Raw genomic sequence first — 19,519 nt, 5'->3', positions numbered from 1 at the left:
GAAAAACAAACATTTCTGCTGTTTTTGGTACTACTGTAAATGTAACCGTCGGTAACTGTGGGAGGAAATACATGAGTGGCCAGCTGCTGTTGAGGAATATGTTAAAAAGCTTTAGGAGCTCTGCAAAACAAAGGAGTAATTGTGAATATTTGCATTTCGATGTCTGCAGGTAAGACCTGGTACTGTGTGAACTTGCAGAGCGTAAAGATATCGGTAAACATTGTCCTAAAATTGCAAATTTGAGTGGGAAACGAAAGATAATGTCACAGCTTTCAGCATAGTGTTGGAACACAGGTTAAGTTTTACATTGGAGCATTACTCCCCAAAGCACACCTTAAAAAACAAACTTTGTATGTATTGACTAGTAAAACCAGCAACTCTCAGTCTCTAGTTTGGATGTCGTAATGATTATTAACTCGTTGATATGCCATACACTGATTTTCTGATAGTGTGCACATTTGCATGTTCTCATTACAGAAGAAGTAACTTGTCTCTTAACAGCTGAGGTCAGTCTAATGTGCTATTGATGAGTAACTTGGTACAACTGCACACAATGTATGCACTGTGAACTGTAAATAAATTATACTTTCATGCTCAAGTGTCTCTGGACTCTTCATAAGATCTGCCGCAATAAAACTTTTTTCTTCAAAGAAATTAGTCCTGGACCAAAAAGGTCATGCAGAAATAAATGTCTTTACAGTTACGACAGGAAATAAGCATAACGTTTCTACATTCTCCATATCTTTTCACAGGCAGAAAAAAGTTTTAAAAAAAAAACTGCCACAATCAGTATTTCTAATGTTTGGATGTACATCTTGTCCAGGGAATGGCCATGTAGAAACGTGGTTGTAATACCTGAGTGGTTATTAGAAAATAATTTAACATGATGCTTGATTTGAAGTCGAAGGCTTGCTTCAGTTGACCTCTTCCAGTGTTGTACTGGACAGAACTGGGAAGACAGGAATTTTTTTTTTTTTTTAAATTGTCTCTGTTCCAATATTTGCTGTCAAATTTTCTAATACGTTATCAGTCCAATACATTGTTTATATAGTTTAACTGGATTACAAAGAAGTTCAATATTTATCCCTCATTTTCTATACCTGTTTATTCCTTGCAGGGCCATGGGGGCTGAAGCCTTCCCCAGCAGCTGCCAGGCTTTTGGCAGGATGCAACCTAATTTGGTGTCCAGTCCAATATTTACGAGAAAGCAACCACTTCAGCAAATCAGTCAGTCTGACACTTCCTGTGTGAGAAATACTGACATCTACTGGTGAAGATGGACATAGAAATGAGTTTATACGCCAACCACAGTCCTGAATGGACTGTGGTGGTCAGTGGCCAAAATTCTTCCAGACATAAAGATGTACATCTGTGAGTGGATCCAGTGGTCCCAGGTGCTGGGATGACTTCTCTACAGGTAACTACAGGTAACACTAGATATATCCACGCATACTGTCCTCTATGGGCCTTTTAAGACGGTATCCCAGATGGTGCTCTCGCACCTGTCAAACGAAGCCGGTGCTGTATTGTTAAGGGTTAGGGTTAGAGATTTCCCCCTTTACACAGAGTTTCAGAAGTTCTCTTTTCATTTCCACGTCCCAGGAGCTGCAAGTTGCGCTGTTTCTACAAATTACCTTCAGGTAATAAACAGACAAGAGAAAAAAAAACAAGATCCAGAGGTACTGGTCAGCTTTTGGATCCTGTACCTTCCATAGTTGAGTAGAGCCAACCCTGCATGGAGTACAGATATAACAACATGCTGGTTTATTGTCTTCATTTTTGTGATAGTATCAGTATATTTGCTTTACTTGACATATCTTATAGTTTGTTATTGTTCCTGATAAAACACCATTTATAGAGACACATGCTGACATAAAACAAATAAATTCTCTTTATTTAATCAGCATCTTGCAATCCAGATCAAAGTGAAAAAAAAAAGTCCATTTAAAGCAGAAAATAATCAATGTTTCCACGTTTGATAGGTCTAAACAACTATTGTATCAACGCACAAAAAGGCTATCAACAAACTACCTGTGTCTGCTGCAGAAAATCCTACAGACGGCCTGTCGGGGGACAGGAAGTATGAAAAGAATGACCATAAATCAATACTGGCATCAATATGGGCTGTATGGATATATTATACACTGTACAAAAAAAGCATTTTCTTATAATAAATACACATGGATGAAATTTGTAGAAATCAGAAACTTATTACTGTATATTTTTCCTATCCAAAAATCCTCCTCCACTTTAATTAATCTACGTGTTGGAGCTTATAAGTGCTTTAAAAAGTAAAACACTGTAGGAAATGCCTGATTTTTTTTTTGTAACTTTTTTTTTAAAGTAGTCTTATTTATATATGTATATATATATATATATATATATATATATATATATATATATATATATATATATACATATACATACATATATACATATACATACATATATACATACATATATACATATACATACATATATACATATACATACATATATGCATATACATGTACACTTCTGCTTTTTTCCAAGGAGTCTTTGAGAGAACCATTTTTTTTTATACCTGCTGGTTCTTCCTGTCTGCCTCCCACTAAACAAGGTGTAAAGAATGAGTACATGCATGTAAAAAGACAGAAGGGGTGTAAAATCTTTACATACAGGCTCCAGGCATTCAGTCCAGATGGAGGTATCTGCTCTTATGATGTCATTTCTTTCTTAGTGTCATATTTTCAACTTGCATCTTATATCAGTCTCTCCATGGGGGGTGGCTGGGTGATGCTCCACATCTCCACCCGAGATCCCTCCTTCTCCTGCCGACTGGGGCTGTAGGTGCCGTGAGTGGCACGGCGATTGAGCGCCACCACTAAGCTGACGGAGGTCAGGATCAGAAACAGCAGCAGAATAACCGACACAAGACTGATGGACAGCAAGAGGTCAGAGGTCACTCCCTCTGTGGTCAGCTAGAGGAGGCAAAGGCAGAAATATCACAGGCAGTTCATGGAAAATGGCCAAAAAAAAAAAATGTTACAGTTTAAAGATGCTTGAAAGATACACACACTTCTGTCTTTCGCACCCTTTCACACACACTTTCTCCTCTCCTGACTCCTTTACACTACACCAGGCGCTCCACGCGTGCTGCCAAAGTGCTGAAGGATGTGTTTCCCAGCTCAGTGGGTGGGTTGCGACCACCAGGAGTCTGGAGCTGCCGCGGACTGAAACCTCCCTCCGTCTGCCGCCTCTCTCGCAGTTTGGCTGCGGCAAGCGCCAGCCCCAGCATCGCCACTATCGCCAAGCCAACCAGACACGGTGCCAAAACGGCAGCCATCCGCGAGCTGTTTGGAGCATGCTCCGTCTGTGGAGGATCACAAACACACACATACGGCCAAGATGCTGCCAGATGATCCCACCAGCACATGCTCAACAAACACTCTTACACCCAAAATAGCTCACACAAACACACACTCGACTGCTTTAAAGCAGGAATAAAAGCCGCTTCACAAGAAATGTCTGATTTGTATCCAGGCGCTTATGAAACTTGCACACATTTGTGTTTAGCTTACATCCTTTCATCTTCACACACTCAAGCACCTTCACCACAACTACCTTGCACAGAAACACACTTTTTTTCTGTCACCAATCAATCCCATGCGAGTTAAGATGAATAGAAACCTCCAAAGGCAGCAGGTCGGTGATTCTCACATGTCATTAACAAGCAGAAAATAGAGCAGCACTTACACCAGGAGTTGTTGCTGGGGTGATAGTTGTTACTCTCTGAGTAGCTGCTACAAGGTTACAACAGCACAACAGGTGTAAGTCTCACTGCACAACACTTCAATTCCTTCCTGACAGCATCTGCATGACTAAAGCATCTCGCTGAACTTGTCAGGTTACACAAAAATAATCTCAGAAGTCAGCAAACTTTACACCGAGCAATCAACATGGAAACATAATTCTAATTTAAAATACAACCATCTGTATCCTGAGGCGAAAAATAACTTGTGCGCTCATGCTTGACGCTGTAGACATTAGAGTTTCTCTCCCCTCGCTACAACTTCTTTGTTGACTCTTGGAAAGTGCTTACCTGTCACTGCAGCACAGTTGGCTGTCAGAGCGAGTGTGACACAAGCAAGCCGGAGCAGCCTGCAGCCAGGACCTGCCATCAGTCACTGACTGCCACACACAGACACGGAGATGTCTAACTAACCAGTCTCTGAGGTACACAGCGAGGCCACCCTGAAGCCTCGGCAGAGCAGCAACGCACAGAGACGGCAGCGATGCTTCCCTGCTGTCAGCACTATCAACCTGCTCTGTGTGTGTGTGTGTATATGTGTGTGTGCCTGCCGAATAAGCTGCCCTCATACGTTTCTATGAAGCAGACCAAACTTCTGTGAATGCCACCAGCTCTCTGCTGAAACTGCACTTCGGCGCCAGATGCTGATTTTTTTTTTTTTGCTGGCAAAGCACATTTCTTTCTCTGCGCTTCTCTTGCTCTCAAAGGATGGCCACATCAATGCCAACACTGAAAAACTGCTTCCATTTCCTCCCCCCCCCCGTCTCCTCGGCAACAGGACTACCTGTGTCTGGAAAGGACACACACACACACACACACACACACACACACACACACACACACACACACATAAATGCACATGGGCATGACATATAAAGGTAAGGGGGCTATAAAGAGATGAGTGCGACTTGATGCTGAAACGCGTGCAAACATTAGGAGAACATGGAATTTTTTAAAATAAAAGGAACATTTTATGTCGTGAAAGCTACTTTGGTTGATCATCAACATTAAAGATGAGCAGGTTGTTTTAATCAAATATGAGTTTCATGGAAAAACCAAGCAGACATCTACTAGGCATATAAACCTCTTTCTCTAACACAGCTCAGTTACTTATAAAACATGACACACACACACACACACACACACACACACACACACACGCACAAAAAACATTTTTAAGCCACATCAACTATAAAACCTAATTAAAGGAAATCTCTTACTAACGACATGAAAATAAACCTTTAAAACTTCTGTTTATGTTTCCATAGTAACTTGGGTAACGTGAACCCATCCTCCTGTCTGCTTTATGTCATTTCCTCACTCTTTGTGTGTGTGTGTGTGTGTGTGTGTGTGTGTGTATGTGTGTCTGTGCACCTAAACTTAAGCTATTCTGGGATTTACATCTTGTTAAAACGGATTAAGAATCTATGTGCGGCGTGACATTATCCGCTTGACCCCTGCAAGTTGAAAAGAAAGCAAACCCACACACACACTCACACACGTGATCGACAGTGAGAAAATAAGTTTGCACCTTGATTATGGCAGAAAAAGTGGATGAGAGACAGTAAAAGAGGACAGACAACAGATCAAGGATGATTGTTGTTTTTGTTTTTTTATTATTGGACATGAAAGACAGACAGAGATCGGACAGACAGGACACAAAGATCAAATATGATGAAGCAAACATGGACAAACAAGAAGTTAAAGCCAAAGATGGAAGATTTAGCATGACGTTAAGACTGAAAGATAAACAATAACACACATGAAGTCTATGATAAGAGACGCTGTAGTGGTGCAACGATGCGGCGCTGACCACAGCAGCATGGTAAACGTTGACAGGTACCATTTAAGCAGAGCCGCGGAGAATTTCGGCCTAAAATATCTTTTGGCTCAGACAGGAAGATTTAGAAAGACAGAAAACTTCTTCTTTGGTACAAAACAACACACAGCAGTCAGTCACCGTACTGCTCTGAACGCACATCAAGAACAGGTGAGACATCTAGGCCCCTCTAGGTGCTTTTGTAGCTACAACACTGTTTTCCATCGTTCATAAATTCATCCGTACAGAGCTCCTGAAATCCAGTTCAGGGAAGACTGACAGAAAATCATCAGTGAGAATCATAAATAACTCAGATTTCGTAATGTTGTTGCTCACCTCACCTTAAGGGGCTTTAACGACAGCAGACCAACATACCCACTGCAGCATAATAATTCTTCTAATTCACTATTATTTGTGTGGCATAAAACTAATTGAGTTTTTAAAAAAATGTAATTGGATTTTTTTTTTTTTAGTTAATCTTAGGAAAGAAATCAGATTCAAAGAGCCAATAATGTGCTCTGATAGGTTGGTTTGCTGGTCCACCATTGGATGTTTACATGCTTTAATTTAAATATAACAAAAACTATACTTATTGTTTACAGTCCATTACAGCAACTTCTGTTGTCACTCTTTGATATGCGCTGGTCATTTTCTCTATTTTTAAGGGTCCTCTACAGCACAATCGTCTGACCAATCTATTAAAAATGGCAGCATGGTAGCGATTTGTGTCACACATGCTGCCAGTACTCTCATATATGTGTGTGAAGAAGAAAAGTCATAACTACTGACGTGTTTTAGGCAGCGCCTTCTGTGGGAGAGAATAACTTTTTGGTGTGGATTTAGTAATTTTTACAAATAAAAACAAACAAAAAAAACTGTTTTGATCTGGTTAGATGATTTGAAATAATTACAGTTTCTGATGATGAAAAATAGCTTTAGCAGGTGTAGCCGTACGGCATGTGTCCCCTGCATTAAATAAAGTGCTTCTGATTGCAATGATATTACTTCAAAGGCACAAAACAGCTCTGTAGTGCTTGATTTCAAACCAAAGAAATCCCTGAAGTGTGTGTGTGTGCTGGTCATATGCACCTTCCCTGTGCTGTGTTTGAAAAACTACTTGGCCTTTCTCGTCTATGTATAATTATTTGCCAATGAAAGTGCACCGACAAACTCACAAATCTGAAACACAGAAAGAGACAAGTGTGAAGATGCAGTGGCATGCACACACCCATACACACCCACACACTCAGTCATTCCCTCCCCAGTCCACCTCTGGCCCGTCGTCCAGCCTGAGGATGAGGTAGGAGAGCAGCTGGAAGAGGTTCTGCCACAGCAGAACCGCCACATAAAAGTAAATGTCGCTTACGTCCGTCTGGCATGTGTCTCCAGCGTAGCTCATGTCACACACACAGACAAACTTGTTGACGAGGTTGCGGCAGTAGCCTCCATTCTGACAGGGGTTGGACTTGCATTCATCCAGTTCCTGTTCACACCTGCAAACACATTTCCAAGTCAGTTAGAGGCAAAGAAGATTCAGTTCAGGAAGCTCTCGAGGAATTAAGCATTCATTCAGCTGGTTTAAAAGCCATTAAAAAGAATTTGGCAGGCAGAGGAAGCAGCGGTTGTAATAGAAATAATGGGGTAAAAGTGAGACATGTCAGGATATGATGTCTGTCTAACTGGATGGATTTGACTGGGGGCTTGTCAGCTGATAGACATGTTGCCAGTGTCTGTAAAGCAGCTAATGCTAATCAGCTAAGCTAGTCGCTCCAGTAACGGTACATAGAAACTATAGAAAATAGTTATTACAACTGATGATGCTTCGAAGGCATGTGAGGCTACGTATGAAACGCCCTTAAAAAAGGACTAAAATCTCAAATCAAAACTGAAACTTGCAACTGTTTTGCATATTTGTGTTTTATCTCATTATATTTCACATTTTAAGAAGCTATTTTTGATTAAATCAGAATTTGACTTAATAAATTATATTCATGGATAAGAGGATTAAATGATTTTTATATGTGTGAAGTTTTATTTAAAAACAAAGATTGCGTTCCGTGATGTTTTAGCATGAATGAATTAACTAAATTAACGTTAATTGAAGCTTTTGTTGAATAGAGTGATGAGCAAAGTGTTGTCGCTTTTCTTTTTATCCCATTATTGCTTTTTCTGTCTAAAAAATAATTTTTTTATTTATTTATTTTTTAAAATAAAATAAGGTTTGAAATTAGAAAACTTAATCACATCTTAAGCCCCCTTTATGATCAGAACGCAGTGTGTTGCTGTTTAAACTTAAAATTTGAAAAATCAGGTTTCCCACAAGGCTCATTTCTAAGATGTGTTCACTCTGCTGCTGATTGTGTAAAGGTCATCTTTACGTTGACAATACCAGCCTGTAATTTAATGTAAACATTGTTTCTTTATGCTTTCTTGCTGTCTTTGTAGATAAAACTGAATTCACAATTTTTCTTCAGTCAGTTATTATTTTCTGATGTTGCTAATAGATCTGCCATCTTTACAATAGAGTAATACTTGGACTCATGGTTAGTTTTTGGGCCAAACTGCTGAACATATCGATGATGACATTTTATTCCTAGATGACTCTTGCTGGTATTTATAACTTGTTAGAGCTGGGTGTTGAGAAAAAAGACAGACTCACAGGGATTTCTGCATATATAACACCTTGACCAGACACTATAAACCCCCTGAAATCCCAGCTCTTATCAAACACCTGCAGTGACTGGAGTAGATTGCAGGTGGCTGCTGTTATACTTAGCTTGGAAAATCTTATTTTATTCAGGGTTCACCTGCTACCTGGAATAACTTGCAAAGCAAATCTGACACTTGCTTCATTTATATCTCCAAAAATCCCAGTTAATGGCTTAATTTCAATAATTTGCCTTAAATGTTTATAATTTAATTTATTATTGATGTTTTTATTTTTTTTTATTAGTTTTTAACCACTGGGGGCAACAACATTTTTGGTTTAATTTCTACCCTTGTCATGTTAAACTGTAAACTGAGGACTCTTTTTCAGTGTTTTAGGTACAGTAGATAAAGTAGGTAATTTGAGATGAAAACTGAACTCATAGTTTATTCTGTTGACAAACAATAGTTTTACCTTTTCTTTTATCATACATCATCCTCTAATTCTTTGTCCATTATTTATTTTCTGAAGTTATCATTTTGTTTATCCTCCTTACCGATGTCCTATGAAGCCTGGTGGACAGTCGCAGGACAGCTCTCGGTCGGTGCAGTTGCCCCCGTTGAAACAGGTGTAATTTCTGGTGTCATCGCCGCATACAGAAACAGGCAGTTTGGGCCGTCTGGTGGAGAACAGACATAGCAAGGTAAACATTTGTGTTTTAATAGATGCTGCTGTGCAAAGCAGAATATATGCTGCAGTTCTGGGTTGATTTCTGGCTGCAAGAAGCATCAAAATCCATCAAGCAGCCGCTGCCTTTTCAGCCTCCTGCTGTTCCCCACGGGGAGAGACAAAGAGGCTTAGGATGCTACCAGGGTAATAGGATTGATGACCTCTGGCCAGCACCAATAGGATGGCAAATCTCATGTTCAGAAATGAAGAAGCAAACCATTTCTCTGCAAGTGTCTGTTCGCATGAGGCACAGCAGCCCGGACTTGAAAGCCACTCCTGACTGGTTTCAGAAATACACTCTTATTTTTGAAACTGTGCAATTTTGGTCGAGGAAGCTGCAGAATAACTGAGAGAAATCAGCTTGAACCACAGCTGTCACTCATTTGAGAAAGTAGTTGGCTTATTTCACAACAAACAATAGTCAGAAGGAGTGTTAATATTTGCTTTTCTTGGCATTTTGCTGCATAAAGTTGAAAAAAAAACAAAAAAAACTAGAGGCATCACACAGCGTTTGAGAGACAAATATCTAACAGGAAAAAAAACACCTGGGAACACATGCTAAATAAAAAAAAACTCACATATTTTTGATAACGATGTACCATGGAATTTCTTCAACGCGATCGCTGCAGAGGAACAGAGAGAAAGATGGGTGAGAGGAGGAAGAAAGAGGCACAAACAAGACAGACAAAGGCAAGTCATTTTGATGAAAACCATACAGCATAGACGTTCCCAGTAAAGGGAGATTGCTTGACTGGTTGCTTGCTTACTGAGACACTTGCAAAGGTTTTCCATGTGCAAAAGAGGCGAAATGCAAGAGGCTGTGTGTTTACGGGATAAATGCTTGGAGGCGTTCCCCTGCTGATTCTCAGAGGCAAACGGAAGATGACAGGGGAAAGGAACTGGCGCTGAACCAGAAAGCCCTGTGTAGTGAGACACCACAGCAAACTGAGGCCTTTTCTGGCAGATGCTAGAATAGAAATGCAGCTTCTGAGACGCCCGCTGCAACCCTGGTTGAAATGTTGAACAGAGGTAGCGATGTGGAGACATTTACAGTGAAGGATTTTTTGTTTGTGATGTGGTGCGGTCCCTTGGCTGTGCAATTTTTGAAACATTTACTTCTGCATTTCGTGTTTACCAACTAAGCTTTTAGCTCTTTTCCGAGACATTTTTGGAGCATCAAACGCATCTGTAATGGTGCTGTTTCTTGTCTGATTGTCTCCATTTTCCACAAGCCTTTTGCATTCCCCTCACAAATGACTGTTTTGCCCAACAAATTGTGGGTTTGTGAAGAAGACGTTTGAACTAACTTGCAGAGGGGTCCGGTGTAGTTCTCAGCACAGAGGCAGGCGTACGTCTCCGGCCCGTGCAGACAGGTGCCTCCGTTGGCACACAGGTGGTTCTCACATACATCCACCTCTTCCTCACAGTCAGCGCCTGCATAGCCAAAGTCACAGGCGCACTCATAGGTCAGCCCATGGACGCTGCAGTTACCGTGGACGCAGGGATTCGAAGCGCACGTGTCCATGAAGACGTCGCAGCTCCTCCCTGCCCAACCCTCAGGGCAGCTGCAGTTGTAGGTGTTGAAGTGGTCGTGGCACTCGCCGTTGTTCAGGCAGGGGTTGGGGTCGCAAACGGAGGCCCCGCTGCAGCCGACAAGAGGAGGATCTGATGATGTCTGGATGAACTGTTCCTCCTGCAGGCGTGGGAGGTTCACATCGGAGAAGCCGATGTAAGGCAGGGCGATGCCACCCAGCTCAACGGTGCCAAGACAACCAGTCAAGGACCAGCCAGCATCAGGGGCCAGCCCACCCAAGAAGATGTCCACCTCCCCTCTGAGGAAGTTCAGGTTGCCACCTTGGCTCCGGGAAATACTGGCCTCCTCCAGTTCGTCGTCCAGCACCAAAGTCCAGCGGGATGATTGAGCCCATGGTGCTGTCATAAACAAATGAACGGTATGCCACTCGCCGTCACTGACACCCCTCCGGCTGCTGAGGCTGACCGTCGACAGTCCCTCCTCTCGCTCCTCCCCATCCTTCACAACAGCTTCGTCTCCAGAGGTTCCCTGAAGCTCCATGAAGAGGACGCCATCCTGGACGGAAACTGTGATGAAGGCCGAGTCCTTCTCTGCATGAAGGATTGCTGCATTACGCTTCCGCGTGCGTAGACTTAGCGACAGGTTAGTTAAGTTGCGGGATATGTGGCCATTGCCTCGGTAGGACAACACAGTGCTGTCGTTCAGGAAAGTTGCATTCGAGTAACCTGGAACAGGAGGAGGAAAGCATATTGTCTCATTGTTCCTTTTTTTTCAACAAACAAAATAACAAAAAAAGGGGCTTTAAGTGCTGACTGAGATCAATTCTTTTCTGAGTCATTGTAAAGGAAAGCCCCATTAAATCCCTTTAAAAAAAAACAAAAAACATTTTAATTGAAGAAATTGAAATAAATAAATGTGATTGGAAGTTATAGTCCAGATGGTTTTCGTTTCTCAATCAGCTCATCAATAAAAATCAGTCGGATTAAAAGACAGACAGGCGGCACAAAGGTTCATCGCTAATCCCAACCAAAAAGGGATAAAGTGGATCTCAAGCCGATCCTGCTTTACGGATCAGATACAGAATACTGCGCCAAAGATTGAGGCCAGCATATAAATACGTAAAAGTGTTGTAACACCGAGAATGCCGGGTCCCGTGTGAGTAACTCCGACAACGCGGTCAATGATGAGGTAAACATTCAGAGTATGAGATAAACAACTTGGTGACTTGAACACATTTTACCTCCAACAACTTGATTTCAGTTAAATAACAAAAAAAAAACAAAAAAAAAACAACAACAACCCCAATAAACATTAAAGGTGTCATTTTAATGCATCAATCTGATCAACAGCAACTTTCTGTTTGGTTTTGAGGATTTTTAGGTTGTTTTGTGTCATCTAAAGCAGGGATCCGTAATCCTGGTCCTGAAGGACCGGTGTCCTGCAGGTTTTCTCCACACCTGACTCAGACTCAGGCAAGCTCTGCACATGTCTGCTAAATACACATTGATTGTAACAGGTGTGGTGCTGCAGGGACACTTAGAAAACCTGCAGGACACCGGTCTTCGAGGACCAGGGTGGGGATCCCTGATTTAAAGGAACCTAAAAGCAGCCGCACATACGAATCAACTTAAAAATGTAGTTTAAAAATTGCTCTGCACGTAACTTACATTCGTATCCCTGGTCCAGCATCTTGCACTCTGCATCTGCGGGGCATGGTGACAGCTCGCACCACCTCACCTCTTCGCAGCGCCGTCCTGATGTGCTGGGGGGGCAGGTGCAGGTGAAGTCGTCCCATTTGGAGAAGCACATCCCCCCATTTAGACACGGATTCCTCTGAGGGTGAGAAATGGAAAACATCTGTTTATTAAATTGCTATTTTACGGTACTAAACATTTTGATCTGATCATAAGAACCCTATGAATCCTGAATATTTGCTTTTTAACTTCACTTGCTGTTAATTTATAAACGTTATCATCCTTTAATTTTCAGAAAATATTTAAAATGTTTGAACGTATCAGTCCACCAGAAAAAAAGACAGAAGTTGGTTTGCGCAGGATGTCAACGCCGTTCACTCACACTGCATGTGTTGTCTCCTGAGCAGCCAGGGGTGACGTTTTCCATGAGCTCCAGAGGATAAGATCTCACTGAGGTGTCCAGCCCAAAGAACTGCAGCCTCCTGTCCCCGATCCTAAGGTCTTGAATACAGCCTTTCAAATATCCACCAAATACCGATGTGCTGTTATTCTGCAGCAGACCTCCAACATAAACAGTGTCACCCTCATGGACACCGACTTGCCCGACTTCTACATTACCCTGTCTTTGGCCTGCCACATGCAGCGTCACATTACTCTCCAGCATCTCTACATTAATAAAGTGGACTTCTCCATCGTTGATTGCACTAGCTGACTGCAGGGTCTCCAAGTCATTGAGCTGAACTGTGACTTTGCCGTCCTCCAGCCACATGTGCAGATACTGGCTGCTGCTGTTAGCAAGCACCAGGATGAGCCCACTGCGCCTTCGCGTGCGCAGGAAGAGGGAGATGGAGACATTCGAACCGAGATCGTCAGTGATGGTGAATGCTGCATAACTGTGAGAGTCCTCATTCCCAAAGCGAGCAGTCACATGCTCTGCAATGAAGATAGACAGGATAGCAAAATGATGAAGCATGAATGAAACAACTTTCGAACCTTTCAGACTGGTCAACATGAATTAATGGGTTAAAAAAATGGGGCTGAAATAGTTTCAGACTGGGATTTAAGTGCTGCCTTTTTAATTAAAACATAGTAGAACAAAAAAAAAAAAAAAGATTTTCAAAAAGACAAATGCGACACGCTGACCTTAAGAGTGTAAATGAAGCCTATTAAAGAACATTTAATCGACTTGGATTTTCTCAGAATTCCCGCTAACAGCAGGAAAATTCATTTAAGCAGATTATGCTGCGGGACCTAAAGAACAGACACAGGAAGAGGAAATTTAAGGAGCCATTAGCCCTCATGAGACGTATGCTCTGTGTCCACTGTCAGCACTTTCCACTGGGGGTTGGTCATTTAATTAGGCAGGCAAACGGCTGAGAAAAAAACCAGCTTAGGCAGGAAGAACAAGTCATATAATACCTTATGTAAGTGTCACTTATGTGTGTAAATGTTTTGACCATGCTGATGTTTGCAGTCATGTGCAAAGCCATCAAAAGTGTGAGCAAATGTCGATTGAGTCATCAAAAATTCTCAGAAGGGTGTAAAGACCTTCGGTGGGCAAAAAATTGTCAATAGTTTCAGGAGAAAACTGAGTGAAATTTCATGTAAAAAAAAAAAAAAAAAAAATCTGTTTGTAATGCCATCAGTTTGTATTTTACATAAAAGTGTGACATCTACATGCATGATCAGATTACTTCCAAAAAGCAATCTCTTGCATCCGTAATCCAGGACATCAGATAAGAGGATCTCTGTCTCTGTGACTGGTCTCATTTCTGCCACCTTCCAGGACACAGCAGCAGCGAAGGATGTTACTTAACGCCCCATTTAAGATGTACTGTGCTCTACATGTCATATTCTTCCCCAAAATCTAAACCTTAAAACCGTAAGATTCTTTTTGAGGGATATATACGTGTGAAACATTATAGAATTTTGCTCATGTTTTTCTGTGTAAAATTTTTAAAAAGTGCATAAATAGTTAAATAAACAGATAAATAGATCACATGATCGCTTATGTGAAGAGCAACGCAGGACTTAAACGCAATGTTTACAGATAGTCCCACTGTTTGATACCTTTAGTTTCATTTTAGATTTGCAAACATACCCTCTTCACAGTCGTGCCCCTCGTAAGGTCTCAGACACTGGCACTGGTAGCTCTGCCACAGATTCACACATTGTCCTCTGTTTTGGCATGGCACATCCAGGCAGCGGTCCCTGTGGCTGCAGCCCGGGGACACGTTAAAAATAGAGTCGCTCAACCATTCCTCAGGAACGACAAGCTGCCAGTCCACAAACACATCCCGCATGCATCCAATGAACGCTGGAAATGTAGAGTGCTCACTGGGGCCGTTTGGGTCCTCAAGTATTCCCCCAATAAAAGTGTTCTGAGGAGACGTCACGTGCTTGACCAGGTTGCTCTGAACTGGGGCCACGCTGTGGCAGGATTGGCTTTCACAGGTTCTGGCATCGTCCAGTAGTTTAAGGCTGAGTACCCAGTTTGCAAGCACAGCTTCGACGGTGTGCCACTCTCCATCTGTGACATTATGTGGAAGCTGCAGCACCTGGCTTAAATCTTCTGTCTCAGCCCCGGCAGAGGCCTCCGTCCTTAGTGTGAGATGCAACAAACCTTCCTCCAGCTCCAAGCTCAGCAGCAGCCCCCTGGTGTTCCGCTGGAACAACAACGCCCCGGGCAGAACCGTCTTAAAGCTCAAAGTGATGTTGCAGGCCACTTCAGCGTCCACCAGGGGATTGTGCAGCAGCAGGTAACCTCTACGTTCAAAGGAAAATGTGGTTGTGGTTTCACATAACGGCCCGGTGTAACCAGGTGCACAAGAACAGGTGTATCCGTGAGTCCCATCCAGCAGAAAAGGTGAGCAGGAGCCTTGGTTCTGGCACTCATGACCCTCACAGCCCACTAACTCCACATCGCAGTTCACACCTCCATAAAGAACACCATCATAACTCCATTTGAGGCAGTGGCAAGTGTAGCCTCCAACATGATTCTCACATCTGGCCCCATTCTGGCATGGACTGGGGTCACAATGGTTTATCACCTCCTGGCAGAGGGAACCTGTCAGCACAGGGATAGAACAGTCACACAAAGACTAAAACACTCCTAAACTCTTATAACTCTTCATAAATGTTTGCTGGATGTAAGTGAGCTTATATGTTGTATGCTTAGATGTTTACTTGCAGCAAGAATATCAGTCATTTAAACGTATTTTCATGTTTGATTCCTTTTTCGTACCACAATTACTGTTTGTTGTTGTTTGCTCTCGCTTGTCTTGTGAAACTTTAGCACATATTTCTGTTCTACAGACCAACTTGTTAAATCTGAGCAGTGAGCAAATGTTTCACATCCAAAATGAAATGACATCACTTCAACTTTGAGATAGTAGTTTTAAAAAAAATGTATCGCATTGAAAAGAAAATAGGGTTGTAATACCCATTATGTAACAGCTTTATTCTATTGGTTTTTTTATCGTTACCTGTTCCAAGCAACAAAATCCACAAAATCCATGGTGCAGGTGTCCACATCATGCTGTCACTTTGCCCCCGAACTTGCCCCAAACTTGTCCATCTGCACCATATTAGTTTGTGTTTGTACCGGCCATCCTAGTGGAGATCGGCTCCTTGTGTACTTCTCTTCAGCACGTAGGGCTGAATAGCTCCGGTCAGGAGACCAGCAAAGCCAGATCCTGAGGATTAAGCTAATGCTATTTGGCCACCTTACTGAGTCAGTGCCACTGCAACTGGCAGACAGTCAGTTTTTAGAACATGATTCTCAGCAGGAAACAGCTCACACTCTTCCCTGCGCTGCAAGACCGTGAGGAGCACTTTAAGCCTTTTCATCTGAAAAGTGTAGTTCAACAACAAATATCTAATTCTTTCATAAATAAATACAAATTTGATTAAATTGGGAAAGAAATAAGATGTTATAGTATAAAACAAACATTTAAAGGGTGGCTTAAATGATTAAAAATGGCCCTATTCAAGGTTTTTGTTCAATGGTGTCAGTGTTGTATTTATTGTTACCACTTGAGGGCGTCAAAGTGTAAATTTTTCACTTTCAAAGATCATTAAACCAAAAAAAAACAAGGAAACACACAGCATGCTCTGTTAGTTTTATGGTAACACCGCTGCTCTCCAGGGTGCTGATTCTGGAGCTTCTGCACAAGCAGCTGATGACTACATTAACAGTATCTTTCCTGCTTTTTCTGTTTTGTAAGACAGTTATGAAGGTTTGTAGCTTCACGTCTTTGAGAAAGCCAGACAGCTTTACTCGTCCATTCTTGCTGTAAATTTTATATTTTTTGTTATGCATGAAAACCAGTTCTGTTTTTCTCTTTCTACTAAAAAATATCCCTCCTCTAAATATTCTGTTTATCACAAGGCAAATTTCTTCTGCCTCCTGACTAAATAAAATAAATTAAGTATACCTAAGTAAGTAACAGTAAGAGCTGTATGTTTGCTCTTTGTCTCAAAAGAAAGCTGATTCAGGTGAGACATTCATTCATTTTCTGAACCGCTTATTCCAATTCAGGGTCGCGGGGAAGCTGGAGCCTATCCCAGCCGGCTTTGGGCGACAGGCAGGGTACACCCTGGACAGCTCGCCAGTCCATCACAGGGCCACACACAGAGAGACGAACAACCACTCACTCCTAGGGGCAATTTAGAGTGACCAATTAACCTATCATGCATGTGTTTGGATGGTGGGAGGAAGCCGGAGTACCCAGAGAGAACCCACACATATACGGGGAGAACATGCAAACTCCACACAGAAAGGCCACTGACCAAACCAGCCAAGGATCGAACCAGTGCTTGCTGTGAGGCCACAGTGCTAACCACTGCGCCACCGTGCAGCCCTCAGGTGAGACATGTTACTACTAATCATGTCAGAATCAAGATGTGTGTCATCAGGGTGAATTAATCTGGACTACAGTAGAAAATGTGAGGAAAACTACATTACTTTCAGTGAAAACCAGAAGATAGCAGCCCAATTAATCATGATATCAGGAATATCTGATGAAGAACAGCATGCTAAACAAAACTGACTGGTTTTACAGATATTTTAAGGAAGGCTTTATTTATTAGGAACACATCAGCCGATGTTGATGATCGGCACTTCAATCAATAGATAGAATCCGGAGAATTGATGGATTGCTCATAAATTCACCTTAAAGACACCATGATGACCCAGAAAGAATTGAACTCCCAAATAGTACATAATTGGAAGAGTGAAAACTTCACTATAAAACCTCATTCGTCTTCATGGAAGCAAACCGGACCTACATGATTAAATTTAAACAAAAGCAGAGTTTGAACATCTGACTCCAGACACTATTCCCACACAGATTTGGCTGTTTTGATCTGTATAAAACATGATGGAGCCTGATAAACCACAGCATTAAGCTGTAACTCCCAGATGTCACAAATAACCATCTGTATAAGAAATTTCACACAAATTTTGAAGAAGCTACCTGTTGTTCCTTGAGGACAGCTGCAGATGTAGCCTGCAGCCTGTCGCTGATCATAGTGTTCAGGCAGGAAAGGCTCGCTGCCATACAAGGCCTGCCATGACCTCTCAATGCAGCTGCCACCATGCATGCAAGGACTGCTGCTACACTCATCGATGTCTACCTCACACTGGCGCCCCACAAATCCTGAAAATAAAAATCAGATAAGGACAACAGCAAATATGGCCTCCAAAATGTGAAGTCCTTAATACAGCACTTTTTAAGTTCATTAAGATCTCACGGTTCTTCACTCACCAGGCCAGCACTCACAGGTGTAGTTACCCTGGTTGTCCTGGCAGATGGCGCTGTTAAAGCAGGGTTCAGAGTAGCAGGGTGGTAGGGGGGTCTCACAGTGTCGGCCGGTAAAGCCTGTGTGTGAGCAGTCACAGCTGTACCTGAGAGAATCACAACAGGACTATTATGTTTTTAAAATGACATTAAAAATAAACATATTTGCAGCGTTTGTCTGCCTGCAGGTGAGTCTCACGGGGGCCAGGGGACTTACTCATTCACCCCATCTGTACACACAGCCTTGTTTTGGCACGGCTCATCTCGGCACTCATCAATGTTGATTTCGCACCGGTCTCCTTGGAAACCAGAGGGGCAGGTGCATGTGAAGCCCCCCACATAGTTATGGCAACTGCCACCATGGCGACATGGCTGTGATTGACACTCATCAATCTGGATCTCGCAAGTGGTTCCTGTGATCATCAAAGTAAGGCAGATGTCAGCGGGCAGGTGAGTCTGCTACACAGAGCGAGGGCAGAGGCTGAATGTGAATGAAGCTTTCATGTGACTGACTGTGATCATATTGCTGTTTTATGTCTGCAACTCTTCTCTCTGCAGCTGCTTCTATTGAACTAAAAAACAAAAACAGCAGTGTATGCCACATTTCATGGAAAAAGAGGGTTTGAATGAAAATATCTGACAAGATTACCTTGTTGCAGCAAAATTATGCAAAATAAACTTCATGTGCGATTAAATAACTCAAACAATTCCTGTTTTGTGCTTATGCATTTGATGAAGACACTTCTGTGTTGTTTTTAGCAGACTGATGCCATGGTGAGAACCTCCCCTTGTGTATGCACTCAAATGAGACAGGTTTAGTGATTTAGAAACGTTACTATGCAGAAAACAACATGAAAACAGTGTTTTGGAACCATGTTTAGCATTTTAAAACCATCTGACAGTCATCTGCTGGTGGTGTCCTTTGCAGATTTACTCACCGGTGAATCCAGGCGGGCACAGACATGAGAATCTACCCACTCTGTCCACACAGGTGGCTCCGTTCCTGCAGGGCTGTGAAACACACTCGTTCACATCAATCTGGCAGTGAGCGCCCTGGAATCCGGGTACGCAGAAGCAAGCGTAGCCGTCCTCGCGGTTTCTGCATATTGCTTGGTTTTGACATGGGTTTGGTGAGCACTGGTCCACAACGGAAGGAAACTCGTCAAGAGATTCACCTAAAAAAATACATCAACATCACAAAGCATTGAAACTTAAATAATATTTTTATTTGGTGTTTCAGTTGCTGTAACAGAAAGTTCCCAATACACTTATAATAGTATAAACAAATCTAATTCATAATATGAGGAAAGGATTAAAATCCAAATCCAAAGAATAATCCAGATCCAGGCACTCAAAGTGGTTTAGAATAAAAGACCTTTAATAGAAATGGGTAAGAATATGATTCAGCGCACCTGTCATCTGTTCTTTCTAATTTATAACATCTTGAAGTGAAAGTGCCTTTAAATGACACTATTTTAATCTATGTACCAATGTACCCAGACTGA

The 19,519-nt window shown here is 42.1% G+C and overlaps 1 protein-coding gene across 1 annotated transcript; it reads right to left on the bottom strand.

The window, feature by feature from the left end:
* Nucleotides 1–3,112: 3,112 nt before the first annotated feature.
* crb1 (crumbs cell polarity complex component 1) lies at nucleotides 3,113–19,433 on the bottom strand (the record flags this gene model as incomplete). Its single annotated transcript, XM_079245579.1, has 13 exons — nucleotides 3,113–3,352; nucleotides 6,976–7,102; nucleotides 8,813–8,935; nucleotides 9,564–9,608; nucleotides 10,293–11,244; nucleotides 12,187–12,352; nucleotides 12,596–13,146; nucleotides 14,315–15,280; nucleotides 17,691–17,873; nucleotides 17,982–18,121; nucleotides 18,232–18,427; nucleotides 18,953–19,189; nucleotides 19,427–19,433. 13 exons carry the CDS (start codon nucleotides 19,431–19,433, stop codon nucleotides 3,113–3,115), a joined length of 3,933 nt encoding a protein of 1,310 aa, XP_079101705.1.
* Between the last annotated feature and the right edge of the window lie 86 nt (nucleotides 19,434–19,519).

Source organism: Telmatherina bonti (assembly GCF_933228915.1).
Source record: "Telmatherina bonti genome assembly, chromosome: 8".
NCBI classification, from domain to species: Eukaryota; Metazoa; Chordata; class Actinopteri; order Atheriniformes; family Telmatherinidae; genus Telmatherina; species Telmatherina bonti.
Note: the sequence above shows the minus strand (reverse complement) of the source record. Positions and strands in the feature narration are given on the sequence as shown.